General features: G+C 39.2%; 1 protein-coding gene across 3 annotated transcripts; it reads left to right on the top strand.

Moving 5' to 3' along the window:
* The first annotated feature begins 428 nt into the window (after positions 1-428).
* ANXA7 (annexin A7) lies at positions 429-23,892 on the top strand. Of its 3 annotated transcripts, none has more exons than XM_060125320.1 (14): positions 429-521; positions 4,006-4,060; positions 6,293-6,497; positions 7,101-7,202; positions 7,815-7,879; positions 8,310-8,375; positions 12,542-12,644; positions 12,864-12,958; positions 15,765-15,878; positions 16,117-16,287; positions 19,431-19,601; positions 19,681-19,756; positions 20,835-20,947; positions 23,402-23,892. In XM_060125320.1, exons 2-14 carry the CDS (start codon positions 4,007-4,009, stop codon positions 23,522-23,524), a joined length of 1,458 nt encoding a protein of 485 aa, XP_059981303.1. In that variant the 5' UTR covers positions 429-521; position 4,006; the 3' UTR covers positions 23,525-23,892. The 3 variants fall into 3 exon arrangements, with proteins under 3 accessions (XP_059981303.1, XP_059981305.1, XP_059981304.1); XM_060125321.1 differs by lacking the exon at positions 429-521 and adding an exon at positions 854-941; XM_060125322.1 differs by lacking the exon at positions 8,310-8,375.
* The last annotated feature ends 677 nt before the right edge of the window (positions 23,893-24,569 follow it).

Genomic DNA, 24,569 nt, shown 5'->3' with positions numbered 1-24,569 from the left:
GAATCACCTAACAACTCCCTTCTGGAGTGGTTTTGATTAGTGCATCTCCTGTTCCCACTATCTAGGAGCCTCATAAATATTAATTCAATTCACAAGGGGCTAATAAAAGACACCGTCTTTGTCCTCAGAAGATAGGGAGGACGGCACATCAGGCGGAGAGGCTGCCCCTGGCCTCCCAGTTTCGAGCCCTTCTTTGCCGCCCACCACTGAAGGGGCTTCGGGATTCCTCAGGACGGCTTCAACTTCCCAAATGGCTTGAGAGAGCCCAGAAGGAACTGTGATAAAACTGGCTGGTGCACCCGAAGAGAGCGTCTTCTCGCAGGTGGGGCGGCGAGGCGGGGCGGAAGGGAAAGCCGGAGCAGCGGCACCGACAGCCGCCTGGACTGGCCCTGTCGGCACCGCCCCCTGCGATCCTAACGGCCTCGGGCGGCGGCCCTCGGCGCCCCGCCCTTCACGGGCCCGCCCCCGGCTCCATCTTGCCCGAGATCAGTTTGGGACGAGACGCTGCTCCACCGGGTCAGGTGAGGAACGGGGTACCCTACCGTTGCCACCCCTCGTGCCCCTCGGTCGCCTCGCCCCGGCCTGCTCTGAGGCCTGCCAGCCGGGAGAGGGCGGGGCCCCGCGTGTGTCCCCGAGCAGGGGGACGCTGGAGGAGCCTGTGGGCCCCGGGAGTGGCCGGCGACTCGGTGTGCGCGTTTTGGGACCCGGGCTGCCTGGTGGGGGCGTTCGGGCCCGGGCGCATTAGGGCGGGATCGGCGAGGCGGCCGGGCAACGGGAAGTCTTGTTCGCCGGTCGTCTGTGCCCCTTGGCTGTCCGGAGGTCCGAGGGAGCTCACTGCCCGAGGGGCCTCCCGCGCAGGCAGGTGGACCACAGGTGGAGGGGTTGAGGCCAGAGGATGGCCCTGCTGAAACGACCCCAAGGAGGGCTGAGTAGGAAAACCGGTGAGCAGCACCGAAAGCTAGGTCCGGCTGGTGACTAGACTTCCTGGTGACACAGCAAATTTAGGGAAACTTGGGACGTTTGTACTTGCTTAGTGAACCTAGGACAGAATGCGGAAGCCTAAAACTGTACACTGGTTCAGGTTTATAATTCTTGGGAACTATTCAGGGAAGTGGCATTCCAGATTTGATTCCTAGTACCTTAGCAGCAGCAAACGTGCTGATTTGAGCCCAACCTGTGTGAACAATTCTACAGAAGATGGCTGATGTCTACCATAAAGTGACAGAAATGAAAAGAAGTCGTCCAACTGCCTTTAAACTCTCTAATTTCTGCCAGCTGGTGGGGAGCTGATCTGATAATCTGTCCTAATTAGATAATGAGTGTAATGAGTTACCTATCAGGCAGGGAAGGAGTTCAAGTACTAGATAGGGAGGTAGAAGAGAGAATTTTGACCACTGCAAAGTGAAGCCTCCTTTCAGTCCTCACTGGTGGTGACTGCCTACCCTGTCCATGCAGAGCCTAGTCGTGCCTCCAATTCTTTATTGAAGGGCCCTTGCTGACAGATTTAAATGGTCTTTCCCAATCAAGAGGCAGGTTTTGGAAAATTGTAGTATCTGCTGTTGGCCATCTTCATACACCCTTTCTATTATGTATTTGTTTCATAAATTTGCAACAGCTGCCTCCTGTGTTCCTGGGCTTCATGCCATCTCTGAGACTTGAATAGTGAGACCCACCCCTTTTAGTAGTTGACTCACTGGGTGGAGATGGTTTGGAAAACCAAGAATGCTTTTCTAGTCTTTTAAAAGTAGTTGCTGACGGAGGATGTTGAAAAGGAAATAAAAGTTCTGGTTCACTGGTATAGTCTGATTATTCCTTGGGCAAAGTTGAGTAGTTTGTTGAGTCACCAAACTCGGGTTTGTTTCAGCTTTTTACAAAAGCTTTTTCAATCTGCGTTTTGAATAGATGATACATGCATAATTCCAAAAGGACACTTAGCCCTTTTTTTAGTACATTGAAAAATCTCCTTGTTATGCCCCAGCTCTCCTCTCCAGAGGCAGCAGTGGAGTACTGTTTCCTACTTTCTTGAGTATAGTTTCAGGGATATTCTTTCTATATACAAGCAAATAAATGTAATTTTTACACATTTGGTTGCAAATTATGTAGTTTTTCATCTTGCTTTTTTCCCACTTAATATGACTTAGAGTGGTTTCACATATAAGTAAAAAGAGAGCTGCTCATTTTTAATAGTTGCCTAACACTTCATTGTATGGCTATCCATAATCTGTTTTACCTGTTCCTTATTAATGGACTTTTAGATTGTTTTTAACCGTCTTTTCTTTTTTTTTTTTTGGCCATGCCACTTGGCCTGCGGAATCTTAGTTCCCTGACCAGGGATTGAACCCAGCCCATGGCAGTGAAAGCACTGAGTCCTCTCCACTGAACTGCCAGGGAATTCCCAACCTTTTTCTGTCACAAATAGTGTGTAATGAATAGCTTTGAACGTATATAATTTTGCATTTGTGTAAGTATTTTTATGAGGTACATCCTGGAAATAGAATTGCATTCTAGTCTTTTATATAATTATACTTCAAAATGTACCCAGATTCATTTTCTTAAAGTTGCTTTAAGTTTTCTCATGTACGGATAGTCTTTATCTTCATTCTGTTCAGAAACTCTTGTTGACGTAATTCCTCTAGTGCCTTTAAAGTTAAGATTTAATGTAGTAGCTAAAGGCTGTAGAAATAGGACTTTGTCACAGGAACAGTTCCTGAGATTTAGAAATTTAAATTGTTTTTGTAGTCTTTGGTGCTATAAAACTTGTTGCCTTTAAAATTATCATTGGGCTTCCCTGGTGGTGCAGTGGTTGAGAGTCTGCCTGCCAATGCAGGGTACACGGGTTCGTGCCCCGGTCCGGGAGGATCCCACATGCCGCGGAGTGGCTAGGCCCGTGAGCCATGGCCGCTGAGTCTGTGCATCCAGAGCTTGTGCTCCGCAACGGGAGAGGCCACAACAGTGAGAGACCCGTGTACCAAAAAAATAATAATAATAATAAATAAAATAATTATTAATTTCTCCCATAAATTATTTTCAGACTTTTTCACTTTATTTTGACCCTGACCTCTTTTACCCTTGGTCCATCTGACTGTTCTTGGATGATATTGTTTCTCCTTTACTCCTTTTTTTTTTATCAACTGGGCTTGGGGAAGAAGACAGCAAAAAATGATTTAACGTCCTTTGCATCCAGGTCTTTGGATTCCAAATGACTGTTTTAAAACTGACTGGATCAGTTTTCTTATTTTCTTTCAACTTCGACTAAATATACGCCCATTCATTCTCAATTTAGCAAGTTTTTAGCTTCTATACTGTGCTTATGTCATAAGGAGCACTATAATAACTTAAATTTATTTTCTCATTTTCCTCCCCCCATCTCTGTATCAGCACCTAGGACAGTGCTTATTAAATAGTGGGCTTTTGTAAATGTTGAACTGGATTTGTTTGGGGTCCTTTATTAAAAAATTTTTTTATTGGAGTATAGTTGATTTACAATGTGTTAATTTCAGGTGTATGGCAAAGTGAATCAGTTATACATATACATATATTGACGCTTTTTTAGATTCTTTTCTCATACAGGCCATTACAGAGTATTGAGTAGAGTTTCCTATGTTATAAAGTAGCTCCTTATTAGTTATCTGTTTTATATATAATAGTATGTATATGTCATTGTTTGGGGTCTTGATAAAAAAGAAATACAAATCATTTGTAGCTGTATTGGGGAGACGAGCCAAAACACATATTGAAAAATTTGGCAAATTAGGTGGTAGATTCAGAAATGCCAGAATATTCTGGTATCAAAGTATCATTCACAGACCAGCAGCAATAGCATCACCTGGAAGCTTAGTTAGGAATACAGAATCTTGGGCCCCATCTCAGAACTACTGAATCAGTCTGCCTGCTAGACTCTTTTGAAAGAAGGTGTGTTTTGATTAAACCCTATGACAAAATATATCTTCAAAGGCCTTAATCCTTATAGGAAATTACAGAAGACATTTTTTATTGTTGTTGCAGAATGTCGTACCCGGGCTATCCCCCCACAGGCTACCCAGCTTTCCCTGGATATCCTGTAAGTATTGCCACTTATGATACTAAAATAGCTCATGTCCTTGGCACAGATCTTGTATAGAACTAGCCAGCCCATGACAGATCTTACAAATATGCTGGAGCAGGGGTCATAAATTCAAATGGCCAGAAGTACTGAGTAGAGTTCATGAGTGAAGGCAGGTGTTGTGGGGAACTACAGGGACTTGGCTCACCTGAGGAAAGGCAGCAGTTAGTCAGGTTAAGCCTCATGTGTCCATGCAGGGAGGCTGACCCAGTGTTGCTGGATAATTCCATATCTTCAAGTAAAGCCAACAATCTGGATTTTATGTGAAATTGCCCAATTTTTAAAATTGGGAAATGAATATTTTAAAATGTTAAATGCTGTATGATTCAGTACAACATGTAGGTAAGCTAAATCGATCCTATGAGTCACTGGGGTTTGTTGTTGTTGTTGTTTTTAAGTATTTATTTATTTTTGGCTGCGTTGGGTCTTCGTTGCTGTGCGTGGGCTTTCTCTAGTTGCAGAGATCAGGGGCTACTCTTTGTTGTGGTGCGTGGGCTTCTCATTATGGTGGCTTCTTTTGCTGCGGAGTGCGGGCTCTAGGCACGCCAACTTCAGTAGTTGTGGCGCACGGGCTTAGTTGCTCAGCGGCATGTGGGATCTCCCCGGACCAGGGATCGAACCCGTGTCCCCTGCATTGGCAGGCGGATTCTTAACCACTGTGCCACCAGGGAAGTCCTGAGTTACTGGTTTTTAATCTTTGTGTTAGAAGATTTAAAATAACTTAAGAGGGGGCTTAAGAGAAAGCCCTCGCACAGAAACGAAGACCCAACACAGCAAAAATAAATTAATTAATTAATAAACTCCTACCCCCAACATCTTTTAAAAAAAAAAACTTAAGAGGAGCTTGACTCATAGGTAACAAATTGCAGTGGATTAGAGGTCCCTGGATTAGTACTTCTGAGACTTTTAGTATTTAGAGTGCATGTTATAAATGTGCTACCAAGTTCTGCCTTGTTGATGTCTATACTATTCTGAGGACTAACCTCATAGCTGAGGCATAAGTAAGAATTGTGTTTCAATTTTATGCTCATAAGTATGCAGGGCTTCTTTCTAACTCTGGGAGAATAGAAAGAGGGGCCTATACAGATTAATGATAATGTGTATATTCTTATGTAAAGTGAATATATAGCTCTCCTGAATTTATCATTGAAGAGATGAGAATTATGAATATGTTCCCAGGTCCCCATGTACTAAACTAGACTCTGACCACCATTTCAGTCAATATCAGCTAATTGTTAAAACAGACAACCCTAACATCCCAATGACTTAAAGCAATAAAAACTTATTACTTGCTTACTTCAGTCTCCTGGAAGTCAGTGGTGGGGGTGGCCGGGGGAAGGGTGTGGTGGGGAGCTAGGAGGCTTTGTTCCATGTCGTCTTGCGGGTTCCCAGGCTCCTTCCATCCTCTAGTGCCTTGGTATATTGGCTCTACCATCCTCTAGTGCCTTGGAGTCCTCCACTGGATCTTCTGCTTCCAGCTGGCAGATGAAGGAAAAGAGAGGGGAAGAGAGAGCTTAGAGGATTGGGCAGAAAGTTAAGGGGACCAGGCTGGAAGTCGTGTATGTTACTTCTGTCCACATTCGTTTACCAGTATTCAGTCATATGGTCCTATTTAACTGTAACGGGGTCCTGGGAAATGTAGTCTAGTTTTGTGGCCTGGGAAAAAGTTTAGTGAACATGTAACAGTCTCTCCACACTTAGACATTGTGTGATCTGAACTGAGGTCCAAAATGTCACACCCAGTGTATGACTCAGGTCACCTTTTTTTTTTTTCCCCCTGTTATGCACAGGTCCAGATGTGTTGCAAGAAAGCCATGAATTCTTCTCTTTAGGGTAGAGAGGCAAATCTTCCTATTATTTCCAGGTGCTAGGAAAATGAAGGAACTAATGAGCTTTGCTAGTTGTTCCTGAAGGCTTGAGGTTTGGAAAGAGCCTGGTTCTTACTCCCAAATAGAGAAACAGACCCTTCTTGCCTAACACAGGTAGATTTATATATAACTGAATTCTGACAAACAAGTGTCCTGAAAAACTAGTATACTGATAAACTAGTATGAGATACCAGGACTTCTAATGGGCTTTTTAATATGTAAAAGAATAAGCTAGACCTTAACAGTTATCTTTGTTTGTTTCCTTAGCTAGGTTCTATTTCTCGGTGATCACATTCATTTGAAAATTTTTCTGGTTTTTCAGCCTGCGGGTCAGGAGTCATCTTTTCCTCCTCCTGGTCAGTATTCTTATCCTAGTGGCTTTCCTCCAGTGGGAGGAGGTGCCTATCCACCAACACCAAGTAGTGGCTACCCAGGAGCTGGAGGCTACCCAGGAGCTGGAGGCTACCCTGCCCCTGGAGGCTATCCCAGTGCCCCACAGCCAGGGGGAGCTCCATCCTATCCTGGAGGTGAGTCCTGGGTTGTGGAATTAGTATAGCATTTTTTTTCTTCTCTCTTTAATCCTCTCGGTTCCTTCTTGTTTTGTACGGGGTCAGAGTTGCTCTTAGCCTACTTTCTACCTTAGACAGTAAGGACCTAGCTGGCAAGATAGAAGGATAAAGGTTCTCAGGAGGCATGAAAGCTGGGAGCAGTCTCCAAAATTCTGTTGTGAAAGGAATTAGAATAAATCTCATGGTAATAAAGGACCAATATATAATGGTTTGGTTGATAATTTGTAATCTTAAGAACTGATTAAGATATTTCATTTGGTATGATTGTGACCTTAGGACAGCTTTGTCCACAGTATGTAAAAAACCAAACCAACCAAGCAAACGAACAAAAATCTTAGCACTTTTGTATTATAAGTTATTAAGGCAGATAAATGAAGTAACCTTTTTTTAAAATTTATTTTTTAATGGGGAAGGATTTGTTGAGAAATTGAATTTAGACCAAAAGGGACTACTGCTATAGCATTAATACTATATTTTCTTCTACTGTTTCTAAAGTTTTCACTTCAATCATGAGAACTGTCACTGTAGTTTGTTTCTTTTTTTCTCTTGTTCTTCCTCCAGGCCAAGGGTTTGGAGCCCCACCAAGTGGAGCAGGCTTTTCTGGCTATCCACAGGCACCCTCACAGTCTTATGGCGGGGGCCCATCCCAGGTCCCACTACCTGGTATGTACTAACTCTCCAGAGAAAAACAGTAGCTTGATATTTTGAATCTTGCAGTTGCTGTTGAAGGAACTTAGTAGTTTATGTTTGGGATCGTCTTTAGTAAACGTTTATACTAAATACTTCTTAGGTAGTATATGGTTTCATGAAGTGTATTAATTTGATGAAAAAGTTTAATCAGCAAGATGGTAATAAGGACCTATTTTTTCAATCAAAAAAAAATTATCTGTCCTGAAGCCAAAAAGCAAAACCTTCAGGAACTTCTCTGCTCATTAGTATAGCACAAAGAAAACAACCCCCAGAACTATGTCCTGTCATCCTTTCCAGATGGAATCAGAATTTAATCTGGTTCAAGTGTTTTGTTCTTTTTTTAGAGTATTGTTTATAAAGAAATTATGTTAAATTATTTTAAAGAAATTAGGACATGGAATATTTTAAAAGGTCCTTGTGACCAAAGTTGGTTTTTGATTCAGTAAATTATAAAACTTAAAAATTATCCTAGTGAATAAATAGTGTGAATATTCTCATATGTTTCCATATTCATAATAAATCAGTGCTGTTTTGAAAAATTAAATCAGTTAAGACCTGATTGCTGTATTTTTTCTTAATATGTAGGTGGTTTTCCTGGGGGACCGATGCCTTCTCAGTACCCTGGAGGACAAGCTCCTTACCCTAGTCAGGTATTTTTTTTTTTTCCTACCATTTAAATTTAGTCTGGGTAACTGGATAATGCTAAAGAAGGGCACTACTCCTTTGCTAACATTAGAGGTTTCCATGAAGCAGAGGAGATGGTCTAAAACAGTTCACTTAAGACTTTAATCTTTGCTTCTGTTAGACTCCATGCTCTTTGGTCCACCTGCTTTTAAGTACTGTCCTGATGACTTTAATAAGACAAACATAGGTCCCTTCTCACAGGTGATGACACCCATACTCTTTTTCATAGTGATTCACTTGGACTCTTGGCGTTGGTTTTAGTTCTTTTTCCTCCTCCCTTGCTGGCAGTATAACTATGAACTCAGGTGACTGGGTGGTTGATACTTCTGGCAGTGTTTTATGAAGTATGGTTTTGTTTTCCTTTTTTACCTTTATATCTTTCCACTCTTCTTTCAGATCAATACAGAATCCTTACCTTCCTATCTTGTTTCCTCTCCTGTTTCTGTGGATTATAGCAGTGAAGTGAGTAAGGTTTTTTAATGTTCACTAATCACTAGATCTCCTATATATGCCTTCATTTGTTTCTAATTTCTCCTGTATTTGTCTCTCACCACTTCTTTGAGGGCTCATTGTATCTGTTTTTATCTTTATGTCCCTGTAGTGCTTGGCAGGGCTTTAAATACAGTAGTCAATTAATGTCTGTTAAATTGATTTTTCAGGAGTCTCAGAAGGTCTCCCGTATATCAAATCTTTGCCCTATCTCAATATAGCTCCTTATTTTAATATTAAGTTTTATTCTTTAATTGACTTGTTAATTCTTTTATATCCTATGCAAGTTACTAGGAACATAAGCAGTTTTATGTTTACCTTATCTTGATTTTCTCATTTCATATTGTCTATTCATAAAGATCTAGCATTTTAAAGCTTTTTTTAGGCTGGGATTGGTAAGGGGTTACAGAATTGGAAGAAAAACAACTTAGCCATTTTCTGGCTTCCTTTCCAGATTTGAGGAATTTTTGAGCTCCAGAGAGGCCACACAGCTAGTGAAAGTCAAAGCTAAGACTAGATCCTAGCTCTTCTGCCTCTCAGACCAGTGGTCTCTGTTATACAGTGCTACTTTGCTGATACAGTAAATGATATTCCTCCAAAGCCCATAGTAAATTGCTTTCAATCCTTTTTTAATAAAATTGTTGATTATTAATCATATTATAAATCTGTAGTTATTCTAATCATTTGTTATGAGAATTTTTATTTTATTTTAGTTTAAGCATGCATTTGCTTTTAAAGACATCATTTTATGACTGAATATAAAAGATTTTTAAACATAAAAACACTAAAAGTAAAATACACATGCAGCTTATCTTGCATAACAATTACAACCCTAAATTGAAACCAGGAAGTTACAGAGCAGTAGATTTTGGGAGATGGAAAGTGGAATAGATGGAAGTGAAATAGACTACCTTGTGAGGGGTGAGCTCCCTGTCACTGAAAATCCCCTGATAGAAGTTGGTGTGTGTGTATGTGTGTGTGTGTGTGTGTGTGTGTGTGTGTGTGTGTATAGGAAGATGTAAAGAAAGTTTTTGTCTTGGGGCCAGGTGACCTCTCCTGATTGACCCAATTCTAATTCTATGGCAGTTTTTCAGCAGGAAGATTGGAATGAAATGGAAGGCAAAGGGTGGCACTTTTGGTGGCAGATAGTATGGGCTTTGCTGTACTGAGAAATCCTCTGTAGTTAGAGTTTTGACCTCAAGAATATAGACCCTGATTTCTTTGAGTTCAGTATAATGCCTGCAGAATGATAGTATTCTTGATGAAGATTCACTTCAAACTTAGACTTTCAACAAAGAATAAAACAAAACCATTTTTCCCTCTAGATGAAAAATGGAATAAGTCTTTTAGTGGTTGTTCGTTTTTAGAAACAAGAGGATGACAGAAAATGATAGTCGTCAAATAGTGCATGATGAGGGTTAGTTTCTCGTACTGTCTAGTTCAGTGTATTATAAACAGAAGCTTCTGCCCTGCTTAGGATTTTAGTGACAGTGGTTACATCAAAGAAAACTTTCATCAGTGCTTGATACATTAAGCCTCATGTAAAGGCAATATGTTGAAAATTTTTTTCTGCTTGAATATTTGCTACAAGTAGAATAATTTTAGTTTTTCCTTAAAACCAATATACAAATATTTCTTGTTAATTCTCTGCTTACATTCCTGGCTTAGAAACTACTGAAGGATGATTGTTAGGGCTTATTGGTAGAAGAAAATGTTGGCGTGAGAGTAGAGATGAGTGGGAGGAATTACCGACCATAAAAATGTTTGTCGAAGGGTCTGGTCTCCTTCTCCCCAATCACTTTGCCCCTACAAAGGGGCATATTGGTTGGCATATTGCTGTTGCTGTATTCAATGGGTATAACTCGAAATACCATTTCAGTTGCCTAGAAAGCAACTGAATCATTTTATGTTTTGAAATGATGTTGATTGCATCTTTAAATGATATTTTAGAGATACTTGGTTAAATAAAATATATTATTAAAATTAAATTTAAAAAAATGTGATGGGGGGGCTTCCCTGGTGGCGCAGTGGTTAAGAATCCACCTGCCAATGCAGGGAACACGGGTTTGAGCCCTGGTCTGGGAGGATCCCACATGCCACAGAGCAACCAAGCCTGTGAGCCGCAACTACTGAGCCTGCGCTCTAGAGCCCGTGAGCCACTACTACTGAGCCCGCGTGCCACAACTGCTGAAGCCCACGCATCTAGAGCCCATGCTCCATTAACAATAGAAGTCACCGCAGTGAGAAGCCTGCGCACCGCAACGAAGGGTAGCCCCTGCTCGCTGCAACTAGAGAAAGCCCATGTGCAGCAACGAAGACCCAACACAGCCAAAACTAAATAAATTTAAAAAAAAAAATGTGAAGGGATATCATCTTGCTGTATCCCATCTCTCTTAAACCCTGATTCGAATATTTTAAGAAAACTAATGAATTGTTTCATAGCTTTGTATTTAAACTTAATTTTGTAATAATTTCAGACTTATAAAAAAGTTGTAAAAATTGTATACAAAATTCCTGTATACATACAGTTTACTCAGATTCTTACGTAAATACAGTACAGGAAATAACAGTTTTATAATACTATTACCCAACCTTTAGACTTCATCACTTGTCCCAGTAATGTCCTTCTGGTTCAGGATCAAATCCAGGATGAAACATTGCATTTGTTGTCATGTCTCTTAAGTTTCCTTTAATATGAAATAATTCTTCAGTCTTTGTTGTTAATCACCTTGATACATTGGAAGAATACTACCAGTTATTTTGTAAAATATTCCTTAATTTGTGTTTGTCTGATAAGTCCCCCTGATTAAATCTAGGTTATGCCATTTTGGCAGGAATACCACAGAAATGATGTCGTGTCCCTAGTGAATCATATCAGGAGGCACTAGTTGTTGATTTACCCCATTCCTGGTGATAATTGGTTTTGATCATTTGCTTCAGATGATGTCTGCTAGGTTTTCTGCTGTAATGTTACAAAGTATGCAAATATCTTGGTTCTCATTATACTTTTACCCACTGATTTTAGCATCCATTGATGATTCTTGCCTGAAACACTTAGTACTGTGGTCTTTGTCATATGGTGATTTTTAAATTTCTTTATAGATTTGTATTTAAAAACATATAGTCCTTGTTTTGCTTTCTGGTTTATTTCCTTATAAAATCGATGAAGAATATTACAACTCCCAGAGTCTGTAGTCATCAATTTCATTTTCATGCTTTTCTTATTATAAAATGTTTTATGTCTAATAATCAGGGCCCGTACAGGAAATGAAGAGCTATTACCAAAAGTATATTGCTTGTTTGAAATCTCATTGGGCAAGTCTGGCTCTACCTCACTAAAGCCATTATTGTATTCTTTAAATAAAACACTGCCACTCTCACTACCCAGGGATCAATCTCTTTTTTGCCCTCCTGTTCTACCAAGAAGGAAACCAAGGCATGGAAAGATTGTGACTATCTTCACAAGCTTGACTCTCTTGTTTCCTGAAAGTTTGGTGTCTGGCTATCTTTTGGTGGGAGAAGGATAGTCTCTGTCTGTTCCAGAATGAGCCATGAAAATAAATATCCTTATCCTAAAACCTAAGTACTGGCTTCCATGCCTAAGAGTGATGATCAGAGAAGTCTTTTTTTATCCCCCCAATATTTATTTATTTATTTTGTCACACCAGGTCTTAGTTGCAGAAGGCAGGCTTCTTAGTTTCAGCTCACTGGCTCCTTAGTTGTAGCACATGGGCTCCTTAGTTGCGGCAGGTGGGCTCCTTAGTTGTGGCATTCAAACTCTTAGTTGCAGCATGCATGTGGGATCTAGTTCCCTGATGAGGAATCAAACCCGGGCCCCCTGCATTGGGAGTGTGGAGTCTTATCCACTTCGCCACCTGGGAAGTCCCATAATCGGAGAAGTCTTAAGTTGTCTTCCTGTAAGCAGAGAAACCGGAGTTGGCTTTTTTTTTTAAGTTAGTATTTTTTTTAATAAGATGTTGAACATTTTTTCATATTATTTTTCTTCCAGTTTTTTGAGACCCAATTGAAATATAACACTGTATTAGTTTTAGGTATAGAACATGTTGATTTGGTATATGTATGTATTGTGAAATGATTACCACAATAACTGATTTGGATTTTATGCCTCTTGTTCTCAGCCTGCTTCGATGACTCAGGGAACTCAAGGAACAATCCAACCTGCTGCCAACTTCGATGCCATGAGAGATGCAGAAATTCTTCGTAAAGCAATGAAGGGTTTTGGTGAGGAAAACATATATTTGTCTCATTTACAATCAAATTCAAGTGATTGAATGTAGAGTAAAAATAAGCTTTATATCATAAACCAAGTTTATATGTGAGCCTGTGTGCACATCCCTCAATTTAATCTGGCACCAGACACCTTGTAAGCATCTAAAAGATGTCATCAAGGAGCACCCCACACAGACCTCATCCTTACTTAGACATGTATGGTTCTTTCAGGTACAGACGAACAGGCAATTGTAGACGTTGTGGCCAATCGTTCCAATGATCAAAGGCAAAAAATTAAAGCAGCTTTTAAGACCATGTATGGCAAGGTATGTTTTGTTTCCTTTTCAGGAGTGAGCATGAACAGTGGCCTTACGCCCTGCATTCTGTCAGGTTGGTTACTATCTTTTTACTCGTACTGGTGAGTACAAAGAAGAGACAACTAGATTTCAGAGACCCCAGGAGAGGTGTATTCAATATTTCTTTCTTTCTTTTTTCTTAAATAAATTTATTTATTTATCTGTGGCTGCGCTGGGTCTTCGTTGCGGCACGTGGGCTTCTCATTGTGGTGGCTTCTCGTGTTGCAGAGCATGGGCTTTAGGTACACGGGCTTTAGTAGTTGTGGCTCGTGGGCTCTAGAGTGCAGGCTTGGTAGTTGTGGTGCACGGGCTTGGTTGCTTCACGGCATGTGGGATCCTCCTGGACCAGGGCTCGAACCTGTGTCCTCTGCATTGGCAGGCGGATTCTTAACCACTGCGCCACCAGGGAAGTCCCATCAATATTTATTTCTCTTAGAAGGCTTTCCAATTCTAGAGTAGTCCTTGATCTCACAGTCATACCTATTTACTATGTCTGGTAGGTGACACATGTTCAGTAAAAAGTAGATTATGACCACAATCCTGATCAGTAGCTTGGTTCTCAATCTGCTCCTTACAGTTGGATTCAAGGACTTCTTATGTAGCCCTTGCTTATTTTTGGTCCCTGGTATCATCTTTCACTCCTCTCCCTCCCTCTAAACATATCTTGTATTATGACTTTATAGAACTTCTTGCCATTCCCTGCACACATACTTCTGTGTTTGGTATATGTTGTTCTCTTGTCCTGGAACAACTTTTCCTTTTTTCCTGCATGGCAAACAAATTCTCCAGGATTTGTCTTGATTAAGCTACTTTGTGAAGTTTCTCTCATTGCTCTGGGCATAATTTGGCTGCTTCTTCCACTGTGGTCCCATAGCACTTTGTAAAACCTCTGCTGTAACTAATGTCACTGCCCGCTCCCCAAAACTGTGAGCTCCCATCAGGCAAACCATGTCATATTCATCTTTGTATTTATAGTACCAAGTACAGGAACACTAACAGATAGCCACTTAAATATTTGTTGAGTGGATGATCAGTGACTAAATCCAGCAAGATTCTGTGGCTGAAAGGTGTCATCGTTTCTTAAATATAAAGGGCAAGACTGGGTAGCATTGGTTTGCCATTTAGATAGGAATCCTAAACATTTTCCGATATCCTCTGAATCCAGTTTACTTTTCTCAGAATGGAAGTAGAGTTCCACTGGCTGGTCCCACCTCATCTTTTCTACCTTCCCTGCCCAACCCAAAATCCACTTCCTTAGTCTTAAGGCTGATTAAGTGACACAAACTCAAGTTTCTCTTAGGGTTCAACATCAGACTCACTTTTCTCGCAAAAGTATTTTCCACATTATGAATTTCTTTAGTTCACATGTGGTCTGTGCTTTGTTGTCCTGAATTTTCTCATACAGCACCTTTGAATTAAAACTAAATTCCCAGCCTATTTTCCTTACCCACAGCCACCTTTTCTCTTGACTTCTTATTAATAAAAATACTATTCCTCTAGCCTGCCTTGGAGTCTTCTTTGATTCCACACTCTTCTTTGTCAATTAATCAGTGAATATTGTTTCAGTGCCTACTGTATGCCAGGCACTGCTTTGTCCTAGCAACTGGTTATTGACTATGTCTTGTTGATCTAATCTGTAAAAGAGCTCTTTAAAAATGTGTCTTCTGTCTCCTTTTTTTCTTTCCACCACTCAAGTCCAAGCCTTTATTACTTCTTACCTAAATATTCCAGTAGCCTAAATTTCATTTATAGCCTCTGTCGTCATAGTCCGTACTGCCTGTTGATACTGCCTGTTGTTGCTATATCAATGCCATTTTCTTACGTAAAAGTTTCCAGCAACTCCTCCCAACATGCAGAATCAAATCCACACTCTTTAGCTTGGTATTCAAGGTAATAATCCAAGCATGTAGTTACAACTTTGTTTTACTAATCTCTGAAAACATTACCCTCTAACAAAATTGGTTGTCTTGTTGTTCCATTGAACAAGCTTTGCTCATTCTTGCCTCTATACTGTTGATTCTCAATCTTAGCTGAGTATCATAATCTCTTTTCAAACTTAAAAACACACGCAGAATCTCTGGGTATTCATTCTTGACGTAAGTGTTGTTTGTGTTTTTTTTTTAGAAAAATTCTGCAGATGATTTTAATGCATATAGCCAAGGCTGGGAACCACTTTTCTGTTCTTTGTTTGTGTTCTTCCTCCTTGCCTGAAATACCTTTCTTCTTTCTCTTTGCCTGCTAATTTTTACATATTCTTCAAGATCTGGACTAAAAGTTTTCTCTGAGCTCTCTAGCCCACTTTAACTTTTCCTATTTCAGCTTATTTCTGTGCTACTTACTCATCTCATGCTGGAGTACAGGCTGCTTTATATTAACTTTTTTAAAATGTTTATCTTATCTTTTCAAATAAGAACACGATGATGACAATTTCTATTTCCTCATAGAGTAAGAACAGTTTCTTATACTAAGTAAATATCTGTTTATCATTTTGTTAATTTGAATTATTCTTTGTTTCCTATACCTCTTATTTTGTACCTAGTGTAGTGGTGGAACTATAATAAATTTATTATTAAGTGTTTATTGATAGAATGAGTAAAATATATCTGCTTGAGTGTAATAAACTTAAATATTTATTCCTTAGTATATAATATTCAGAACAGCAATTGAGGCTTTCATATAGCAATTCAATTCCATTTTTTCATATTGTCCTTAAAAAATTTGAGCAAAACAAAATTTGGAGAGCACATATACTTAGTTTGTATTTGTAATTTAACAGGATTTAATCAAAGATCTTAAGTCAGAGTTAAGTGGAAATATGGAAGAACTGATCCTTGCCCTGTTCATGCCACCTACATATTATGATGCCTGGAGTTTACAGAATGCAATGAAGGTACTATATGGCATTTACTTTGAGTATTTTATCCTATTTCAAATGTAAAGCCCCATAAATTTTGGCAGTTCTGAATTTATAGTGACAGCTAAATCAGTACATTATTTTATATCATCTGAATATATAGAGCTTTTCAGGTCTGGAGGCCAAAGAAATATTTGATGGAACAGTAAGATTTAACTACTTTCAGAAATTTCATGATTTGTTGTATAATTCTCCCTTTCTTCACTTCACATAGGGAGTAGGAACTCAGGAACGTGTATTGATTGAAATTTTATGCACAAGAACAAATCAGGAAATCAGAGAAATTGTCAGATGTTATCAATCAGAATTTGGACGAGACCTTGAAAAGGACATTAGGTCAGATACATCAGGGCATTTTGAACGTTTACTTGTATCCATGTGCCAGGTGAGTATAGCATGAAAGTTTGGGTGTTGGTGGAGGGAACATTTTTTACTGCCTATTGCCGGTGGCCATTCTTTATTCCTTTTAATACTTAGCCCCCTTGGAATCTTGACATCTTTAAGAGGGACAACGCAGAATCCACTGTACAGGTTTCTTTGTAGTCACTACTGAAATTTATTTCTGCAAATCTGGCCTTTGTAAGGAATCAGAAATTAACCTCTTTAAGGTTGTATGAAATCAGAAATCAACTTGAGGCTCTGTGTCTTAGAATGGCGATGAATCTGTACTTTTGAACTTAGCATTGTACTGCCAGTTAAGTCGGACCATCAACGGAAGGTATGTAGGTCCGCCATGCAAGTGCTACAAGAGTGAGGACTGTGAGGAGAGCCAGAAATGCAGAAGATGTTTCAGCGTTCACAGTACTTAGTACTGTGGGTACTGTGCTTAGTACCCTCCTTGTTCTGATTCCCCAAATGTGCTGGAAAAGTGGCAGAAAATTCTCCAAATAGGGTATTTGGAATGATACTACAAATACACTTAGAATGAGATAATCAGGGTATATTTGAAAGAGATGAGGCAAAATACTAGCACACTGATTCAGTATCAGGAGTTGTTGGCTATCCTGCTAGTGCACAGGTTGGACAGTCTTGAAGATTCTAAAAGTAGAGGAGAGGCTCTTCACAGCAAAAGGAGGTAGTTGCAGAAAAGACAGTGTGCCAAAGTGCATGGGTATGGAAATGAGAAAAGAAAGCAAATGGATGGGAGGACATTGAATTTACCCACAACAGAGTAACAGAGCAGGGGAGTAGGTTAGCATGAAAAGAAAATCAGGACCAGAGAGTTAATGCTAAAAAATGATTATTAAGACTTTAATGAGGTGCTGAATATTTCTTTATGCAGGGTTCAAGGCCCAGCCATCTTTCAAAGTAAAGGTCCCTATTCCAGGGAGTGGCTTCCTAGGAAAATGGGACTGCATTGTGTGCTTGAATCCAAAGGCAATCATCTGGGGAGTTGTTCCTGAGCTCCTTTGCCTGTGCTGTGTTCAGTAGCCCATTTAGAATATGCTTCTACACATGCCTTGTGCCCAGTGCTCTTCAGGAGACAGTTTCTCACCTTCAAGGAACACCTTTCCATTTTGTTGCTCAGACAGACACTGAGACTCCAGAGGGCAGCCTTTCCTTTGTTTGGGTTTGTGTTTCTATTGATATTTTTTTTTTTTTTTTTTTTTTAGCGGTACGCGGGCCTCTCACTGTTGTGGCCTCTCCCGTTGCGGAGCACAGGCTCCGGACGCGCAGGCTCAGCGGCCATGGCTCACGGGCCCAGCCGCTCCGCGGCACGTAGGATCTTCCCGGACCGGGGCACGAACCCGTGTCCCCTGCATTGGCAGGCAGACTCTCAACCACTGCGCCACCAGGGAAACCCTCTATTGATATTTTTGAGAGAAACCAACTACCCATCTAAGCTTTACTCTTGTTCAGGCCCAGGCCCTCCCTCTCTTCTTCCCAGTGAAGAGTTTGGTCTATAAATTGGTACAGGCTAGCAGTACTTGAGTTATTTATAACTTCTTCTAAAAGGCTCACATGTCATTTTCATGTATACATTCATGATAAATACGTGTATATTAATATTACACTTGGATGAATGAAAGGACGTTCATGAAACCTCCATATTATATACTCCCTCCTTTGACTTAAATTCCTTGAGGGGAGGGGCCCTGTCTTTCTTGTGTCCCCACCACTTAGCACATCCTGTTGTTTCTGTTCCTCTGGAGAACCCTGACTAATACAGCCTGGTACAAAGCAAGTGCTCCATACCTTACAGTTATATGGATGAATACAAAGCGGAACTCAGTATAATGCATATTGATCTTAAATCCCAGCTAAGCAGACTCATAATTTATTTGAGTGGTAGTTTATATCTCCTATTAGAGGAGGTCCTCAGCGTGGCTCAGTAGTCGCTTCATCATGAGAAATCTAAAGTTACTTCAGACCCTGGAGTTCAGGGATATCCAGCCTCCAGGAAACCTCAGTGCTTCTCTCTCCGAACTGAACAGGGGACGGTGCTTATTGGCTCAGAACATGAACCGATAGAAGTAGACCCTATCACAAGAGAAGTGAAAAATGAAATTCCTTTGGTGGCAGAAGGCTTTCTCCCGGAGGATAGAAGTGGCTGCATTGTTAGTGTTCAGGACTTGCTAGATCACGAGTGTGTGTGTGTGGCCACAGCCTCTGGAGGTGTCATACTTTGCAGTCTCAACACACACCATTCTGTTTCTCCTGGCCCAATTACCACCCTTCAAGCCGCCTCCTCAGAGAAGCATTCTTGGACTCTCCTGGGCCATTTGTCATTCCCTGCTCTGAGCCCGCACTTAATTCCCAGAGACCTCAGTTATAACCCTAATCCCATTGTGGAGGCATCTTTTATCTCCTTAATGGGAGGAATGGAGTGGCCATAGTCACTTCCAGTCCTTGTGGTTTCTATCATGCCTAGTCTCTTAATACCTGTTAATAAATGTTTATTGAATAAAAACAAAAACAAAAACCCCAAAACTTCTAAACCAAGGACCAAACCCTGAAGAGTAACTTTTTTAAGAACCCCTTTCTCTTGGTGTACCAAGAGAAAGCTTTTTAAAGTGAATGTTAATAAAATTTTCCACACTTTCAAAAATAAAACGTGTGTGTGATTTTTCATGGAAACCTTTTCTGATTTAATTTAGCTCTCAAAGCCCTGAAAACCTCTCATTTTAATATAACCTCATTAAACCATGGTCATATAAAATCCAAAGTTGGCAGTGTAATAAAGTACTAGTTACACTAGTATAGTTTCTTTGGAAATGAAAGATAAGTGTGACAAACTTTATGCATTAATTTTTAGTAAATTGTTCCTTTAAATCCAGAAGTGACTAGATTGGAAAAACTTTTTTTTTTCTTTTACAATTTTATTTTACTTTTTTGTCACATGGCATGCAGAATCTTTGTTCCCTGAGCAGGGATCGAACCCGTGTCCCTGTCATAGGGACCTGTCCCCTGCAGTGGAAGTGCAGAGTCTTAACCACCAGACCACCAGGAAGTCCCAGAAAAAAAATTTTTTTTTTTTTAATAGAACTTGTATCACCTTCTTCTAATTCCTGCCTTCCTCTTTTGCAGGGAAATCGCGATGAGAACCAGAATGTTAACCACCAGCTGGCTCAGGAAGATGCTCAGCGTCTCTATCAGGCTGGTGAGGGGAAATTAGGGACAGATGAATCTTGCTTTAACATGATTCTTGCCACAAGAAGCTTTCCTCAGCTGAAAGCTACCATGGAGGCCTATTGCAGGGTATGAGCTTTTCTTTTGAAGATTTGGCTTCTATTTTAAGGTGTGAAAATATTTTAACCACTATACTTTTTGTTTACAGATGGCTAATCGAGATTTGTTAAGCAGTGTCGGCCGTGAGTTTTCTGGAAGTGTTGAAAGTGGTTTGAAGACCATCTGTAAGATACTTTAGTGTTTTGCTTTGTTTTGTTTGTAAATGAGTGAGGCTTTGAATAGTTGTTCCCATTAAGTGGTGATTATTAATATAGCCTCCCTGGAATCTGCTTAGGCAGAGGCCAAGCTAACCCTCTGTTTTTATATGCAATTCTCTATGAATGGTTGGTGGTGTGATCAAATAGGATTGTTTTGAAATTATTTGGTCTTTATTCTCTATGCCCTTCTTGAGGACTATACAAAAATATATGATAGATTGTAGCATTTCCATTAAGGTGAATAGGAAAGCCCTAAGGAACTACGGAGTGCCACCACACAAAGCGTCATTTTGAGCTCTCCAGAACACCTTTCAAGTACTTAGCCCAATGAGACCCTTTTCCATTTGGAAATTAAAAACCCAGTTTTTGGTGTCCTGACATTCAGATGTTTAATGAAATGGAAATTTCATTCTCATGGAGAATATAATACTAAAGAGACTATTAGTAACAAATTGATATTAGCAATTGAATATCTTACAAATACTACTATAGTAATTGTAGCTAACGTAATGATGTATAGTTAGTACATCTCTACCATCTGCAGGAAGAGACTTTGCTAATTTAATTTTCCTAAGAGAAAACATGTCAGATTTCTTATTATCATTCTCAAATCTTTGCTCAAATCTGTGATTTCTTTTTTTATATTGGAGTGTATCTTACATCCTTCTCTCAGTCAAATGATATATTTGACATCTAGAATTCAGATTTTAGTCATTATTCCTTTTAAGTAAGATATTACCAGGGCACAGTTGCTACAGATTTTCTCACTTTAACGGGGAAAATGTTAAGAAGCTAATGACTGCATCTATGGAGAGAAAATGGGATTTTTTGGCCAGAGGGAATCTTGTAGAATTGAAGGTAGCCTGTCTGATGCTGCTGGAAAGAAAGGTGGAGGCTGAGAAAAATCAAGGGGAGAATATCTTCAGCTCACCTCAGATTTCTGAGATGATTACATAGAAAATGATCAAAAGCATCTAGAAGTGATAGATGGTGTGTGCACACCTTTTTCAAGTCATTTCACGTCTGAAGCGTCTCTCACTTGCAGTGCAGTGTGCCCTGAACCGCCCTGCCTTCTTCGCTGAGAGGCTGTACCATTCTATGAAAGGTGCCGGCACAGATGACTCCACCCTGGTCAGGATTGTGGTCACTCGAAGTGAGGTGAGGCTTTCTCTGTTTGTCTGATCTTACTTGATTTTGAATGTTGATCCTTTTTTCTTAGCAATATTAAACACATTTTTTTCTTCTAGTTTTATTGAGATATAATTGACACTGTATAAGTTTATAATCGGCACTGTATAAGTTTAAGGTATACAGCACAGTGATTTGACTTATATACGTCATGAATATTTTCACAGTAAGTTTAGTGAACATCCATCATCTCATATAGATACAAGATTAAAGGAAGATGTTTTCCCTTGTGAAGAGAACTTTTAGGATGTAATCTCAACAACTTTCATATGTAATGTAAAGCAGTGTTAATTATATTTATCTCGTTGTACATTACATACCTAGTACTTACTTATCTTATAACTGCAAGTTTATACCTTTTGACTGTCTTTCTCCAATCTTCCCTCTCCAACCCCTCACCTCTGGTAACCACAAATCCGATATCTTTTTGTATGAGTTTGTTCATTTTTGAAGTATAATTGGCCTATAACACTATGCTTATTTCTGTTATACAACATAGTGATTCGATATTTCTATACATTTCAAAAGGATCCCCATGATAAGTCTAGTTATGACATGTCACCTTACAAAGATATTACATAGTTATTGACTATATTCCCCACACTGTACATTTCATACCTGTGACTTACTTATTTTGCAACTGGAAGTTTGTACCTCTTACTTTCCCTCACCTATTTCTTTCCTTCCCCCAACCCCCTCCCTTCTGGCAATTACCTGTTTGTTCATTGTGTCTATAACTGTTTCTGTTTTGTTATGTTCATTCATTTGTTTTTTTACATTCCACATATAAGTAAAATTGTACAGTATTTGTCTTTCTCTGTCTGACTTAGAATGTTAATTTCTTAAAAGTTCCTTAGTTGGTTGTCAATCCCTCAGGACTGACATTAAGAAAGGGCTCTCTTTCTCACGGCTGGTAGCGATTGTATAAAGCACAGTGTTCACTTTCCTCATGCTGTGAGAGAGGCTTGCTTAAGTGAAACAGACCGCCAGGGAACTCCAGATGTTTATTTTTTGGTTTTCATTTTGCTTATGTAAAAAACTGTATGAGGGAGTTCCCTAGTGGTCTAGTGGTTAGGATTTGGCACTTTCACTGCCATGGCCTGGGTTCAGTCTCTGGTCAGGGAACTGAGATCCTGAAAGCCACGAGGTGCGGGGGGGAAAAAAAAAGAACTGTATGAAAGACCTATGCAGATTAATCCCATTGGACATAAAAATTCTTAAAATTTAGCATACATTTAATTATGAAATAACTGTAAAAAATTTTATATTTATCTTTTTACCTAAATATAGCCTCAGATGTATTCCTTTCTTTGACTTTGTTTATTTAGTGGACTTCTTTTTAATCAAAAGAAAACATATGCTATGAAATTATATGAAAGAAGGTAAATCATTTTTTAAAAGAGAACCGTAATACAGTATTTGGAAAAACCTTCTTGTGTATTTGTTTTTAGACTTAAATTTTCTAAGCAGGATCCCTTTTTCTTTACTTATAATAAAATATACGTAACACAAGATTCCCATTTTAATCATTTTTAAGTGTACAGTTCAGTGACATTAAGTACATTCACATTGTTGTGCAACCATCACCACCAAAACTTTTTCACCTTACAAAACTGAAAACTCATTAAACAATAATTCACCATTCTCCTTGCTCCCCAACTCCTGGCAACCACCATTCTGCTTTCTGTGCTATGTATTTGACTACTCTAGATACTTCATATAAGTGGAATCATACAGTATTTGTCCTTTTTAACATCTTCAAGGTTCATCCACATTGTAGCATGTGTCAGGATTTCCTTCTTTTCTAAGGCTGAATAATGTTCCATCGTATGCATACACAACTTTTTGTTTATTCATTCATCCGTCAATGGACACTTGGGTTGCTTCCACTTTTTGGCTGTTATGATTAATGTTGCTGTGAACATGGGTGTACAAATTTTGAGTCTCTGCTTTCACTTTTGTGTATACCCAGAAGTGGAATGGCTGTATTATATGGTAATTCTGTTTTTATTTTATTTTTTTGAGGAATTACCATACCATTTTCCCGTGGCAGCACCAGTTTACATTCCTACCAGCAATGTACAAGAGTTCCAACTTCTCCACATCCTTGCCAACACTTGTTATTTTCTGTGTTTTTGATAATAGCCATTCTATCAAATGGTTTTTAAATGACTAATATATTTGGAATAGTAGATGAAACTAATATCACCCTTATTCAATATCTTTACAGAACAGTGAATCAGACATTCACTGGGTGACGCTAGTACTGGTATGAATGCTAGCTATAAAATGCCAGTCATCTGGTGTTTTTTCCCCTCTGCTTTGGTTATAATTAGGATCTTTTCACTATTAAAGAATAATTCTAATATCAGTTTTCTTTAACAGCTGTTTTCTAATATCAAAAATATCATGTCTTGCATGCAGATTGATCTTGTACAAATAAAACAGATGTTCAGTCAGATGTATCAGAAGACCCTGAGCAAAAGGATTGCAAGTGATACGAGTGGAGATTACCGAAGGCTTCTTCTGGCCATTGTGGGCCAGTAGGAGAGATTTTTTTAAATAAGTGAAGCTATTCAGAGCTTATCCTTCAAAGCAATGACTGACCTGCATGCAGCAACATCAATCCTCACCTAACCAAAAGAGCTTTGTACTAAAGACTGTGTCAGGGTATTGTGCTTGGTTTGCACATGTGGTTATTGCCTTAATTCCAATGTTATTTTTTTCTCTATATACGATCAAGTAAAGCCATATCACAATGATGAAGTAATAATGCAATGTTTGTAAAGCATAATTCTCACTGCTCTTATTCTAAATAGGATACCAAATTGAATAAAAGTCACAACAGTCTGTAATTCTGTGTAATAATATTGAATAAAAAATTCAATATTGAATAAATTTGAATAAATATTGAATTTAAAAAAAACCCTTGCCTTCCATTGGACAGTTATAGTTGGTAATATGTCAAAACTGTATTATTTTTTTAAAAAATTCAGCTCTTTTGACCTAGAAGAGCAATTTGCATCTTACTTTACATAAATAGGTATTCTATATTCATAAACACTAAACTTCCCACATAGAAAATAGTTTAGTATTGCCTGTAATAACTTTTAAAAGAGGGATTATGTGTTTATGTGCATAAAATATATAGCCTACTTTTACGTCTACTGAGACTACCTAGAGATCTTTATTGGCCCTTGATTTTTAAAAAAAATTTATGAAAGACTTTAATTTTAGTTGCAATTTAATCATGATTCAAGACAGTGAAGCTTGACACATAAGAGGTGCTGAATTAATGAATAAACGAGGCTTAAATCATCTTCCTGGGAGACTGAATACTAGCTCTTTGGAGAAGTAGTTCAGGGAGTCAGTGATTTCAAACCTGGCTTTATTCCCAGTACTGAGCAATTACTTATCGAGTATGTTGAGCATTACAGTAGGCTAGGGAAAGTATCAATACAAAGGAAGGAGGTTTGTAATGTAGTGGGGGGTTCTAAACAAAAATTAGGATACAAGGAAATTGTAAATGTTAGATTATAAATTCTGCTGAAGGTAATAACCCTATTTGTTCTCTGTGTTGAGCTCCCCGGTA

The sequence above is a fragment of the Lagenorhynchus albirostris genome, chromosome 16 (genome assembly GCF_949774975.1).
Source record: "Lagenorhynchus albirostris chromosome 16, mLagAlb1.1, whole genome shotgun sequence".
NCBI lineage: Eukaryota > Metazoa > Chordata > Mammalia > Artiodactyla > Delphinidae > Lagenorhynchus > Lagenorhynchus albirostris.
The sequence above is the reverse complement of the archived record's forward strand: the minus strand, read 5'-3'. Positions and strand labels throughout refer to the sequence as shown.

Bases quoted from the DNA above. Each gene is read 5' to 3' on its own strand.
- ANXA7 (XM_060125320.1), top strand. From the start codon at position 4,007: ATGTCGTACCCGGGCTATCCCCCCACAGGCTACCCAGCTTTCCCTGGA. The intron at 19,602-19,680 runs GTATGAGCTTTT...TTTTGTTTACAG, and splicing joins CCATGGAGGCCTATTGCAGG to ATGGCTAATCGAGATTTGTT. The intron at 20,948-23,401 runs GTGAGGCTTTCT...TCTTGCATGCAG, and splicing joins TTGTGGTCACTCGAAGTGAG to ATTGATCTTGTACAAATAAA.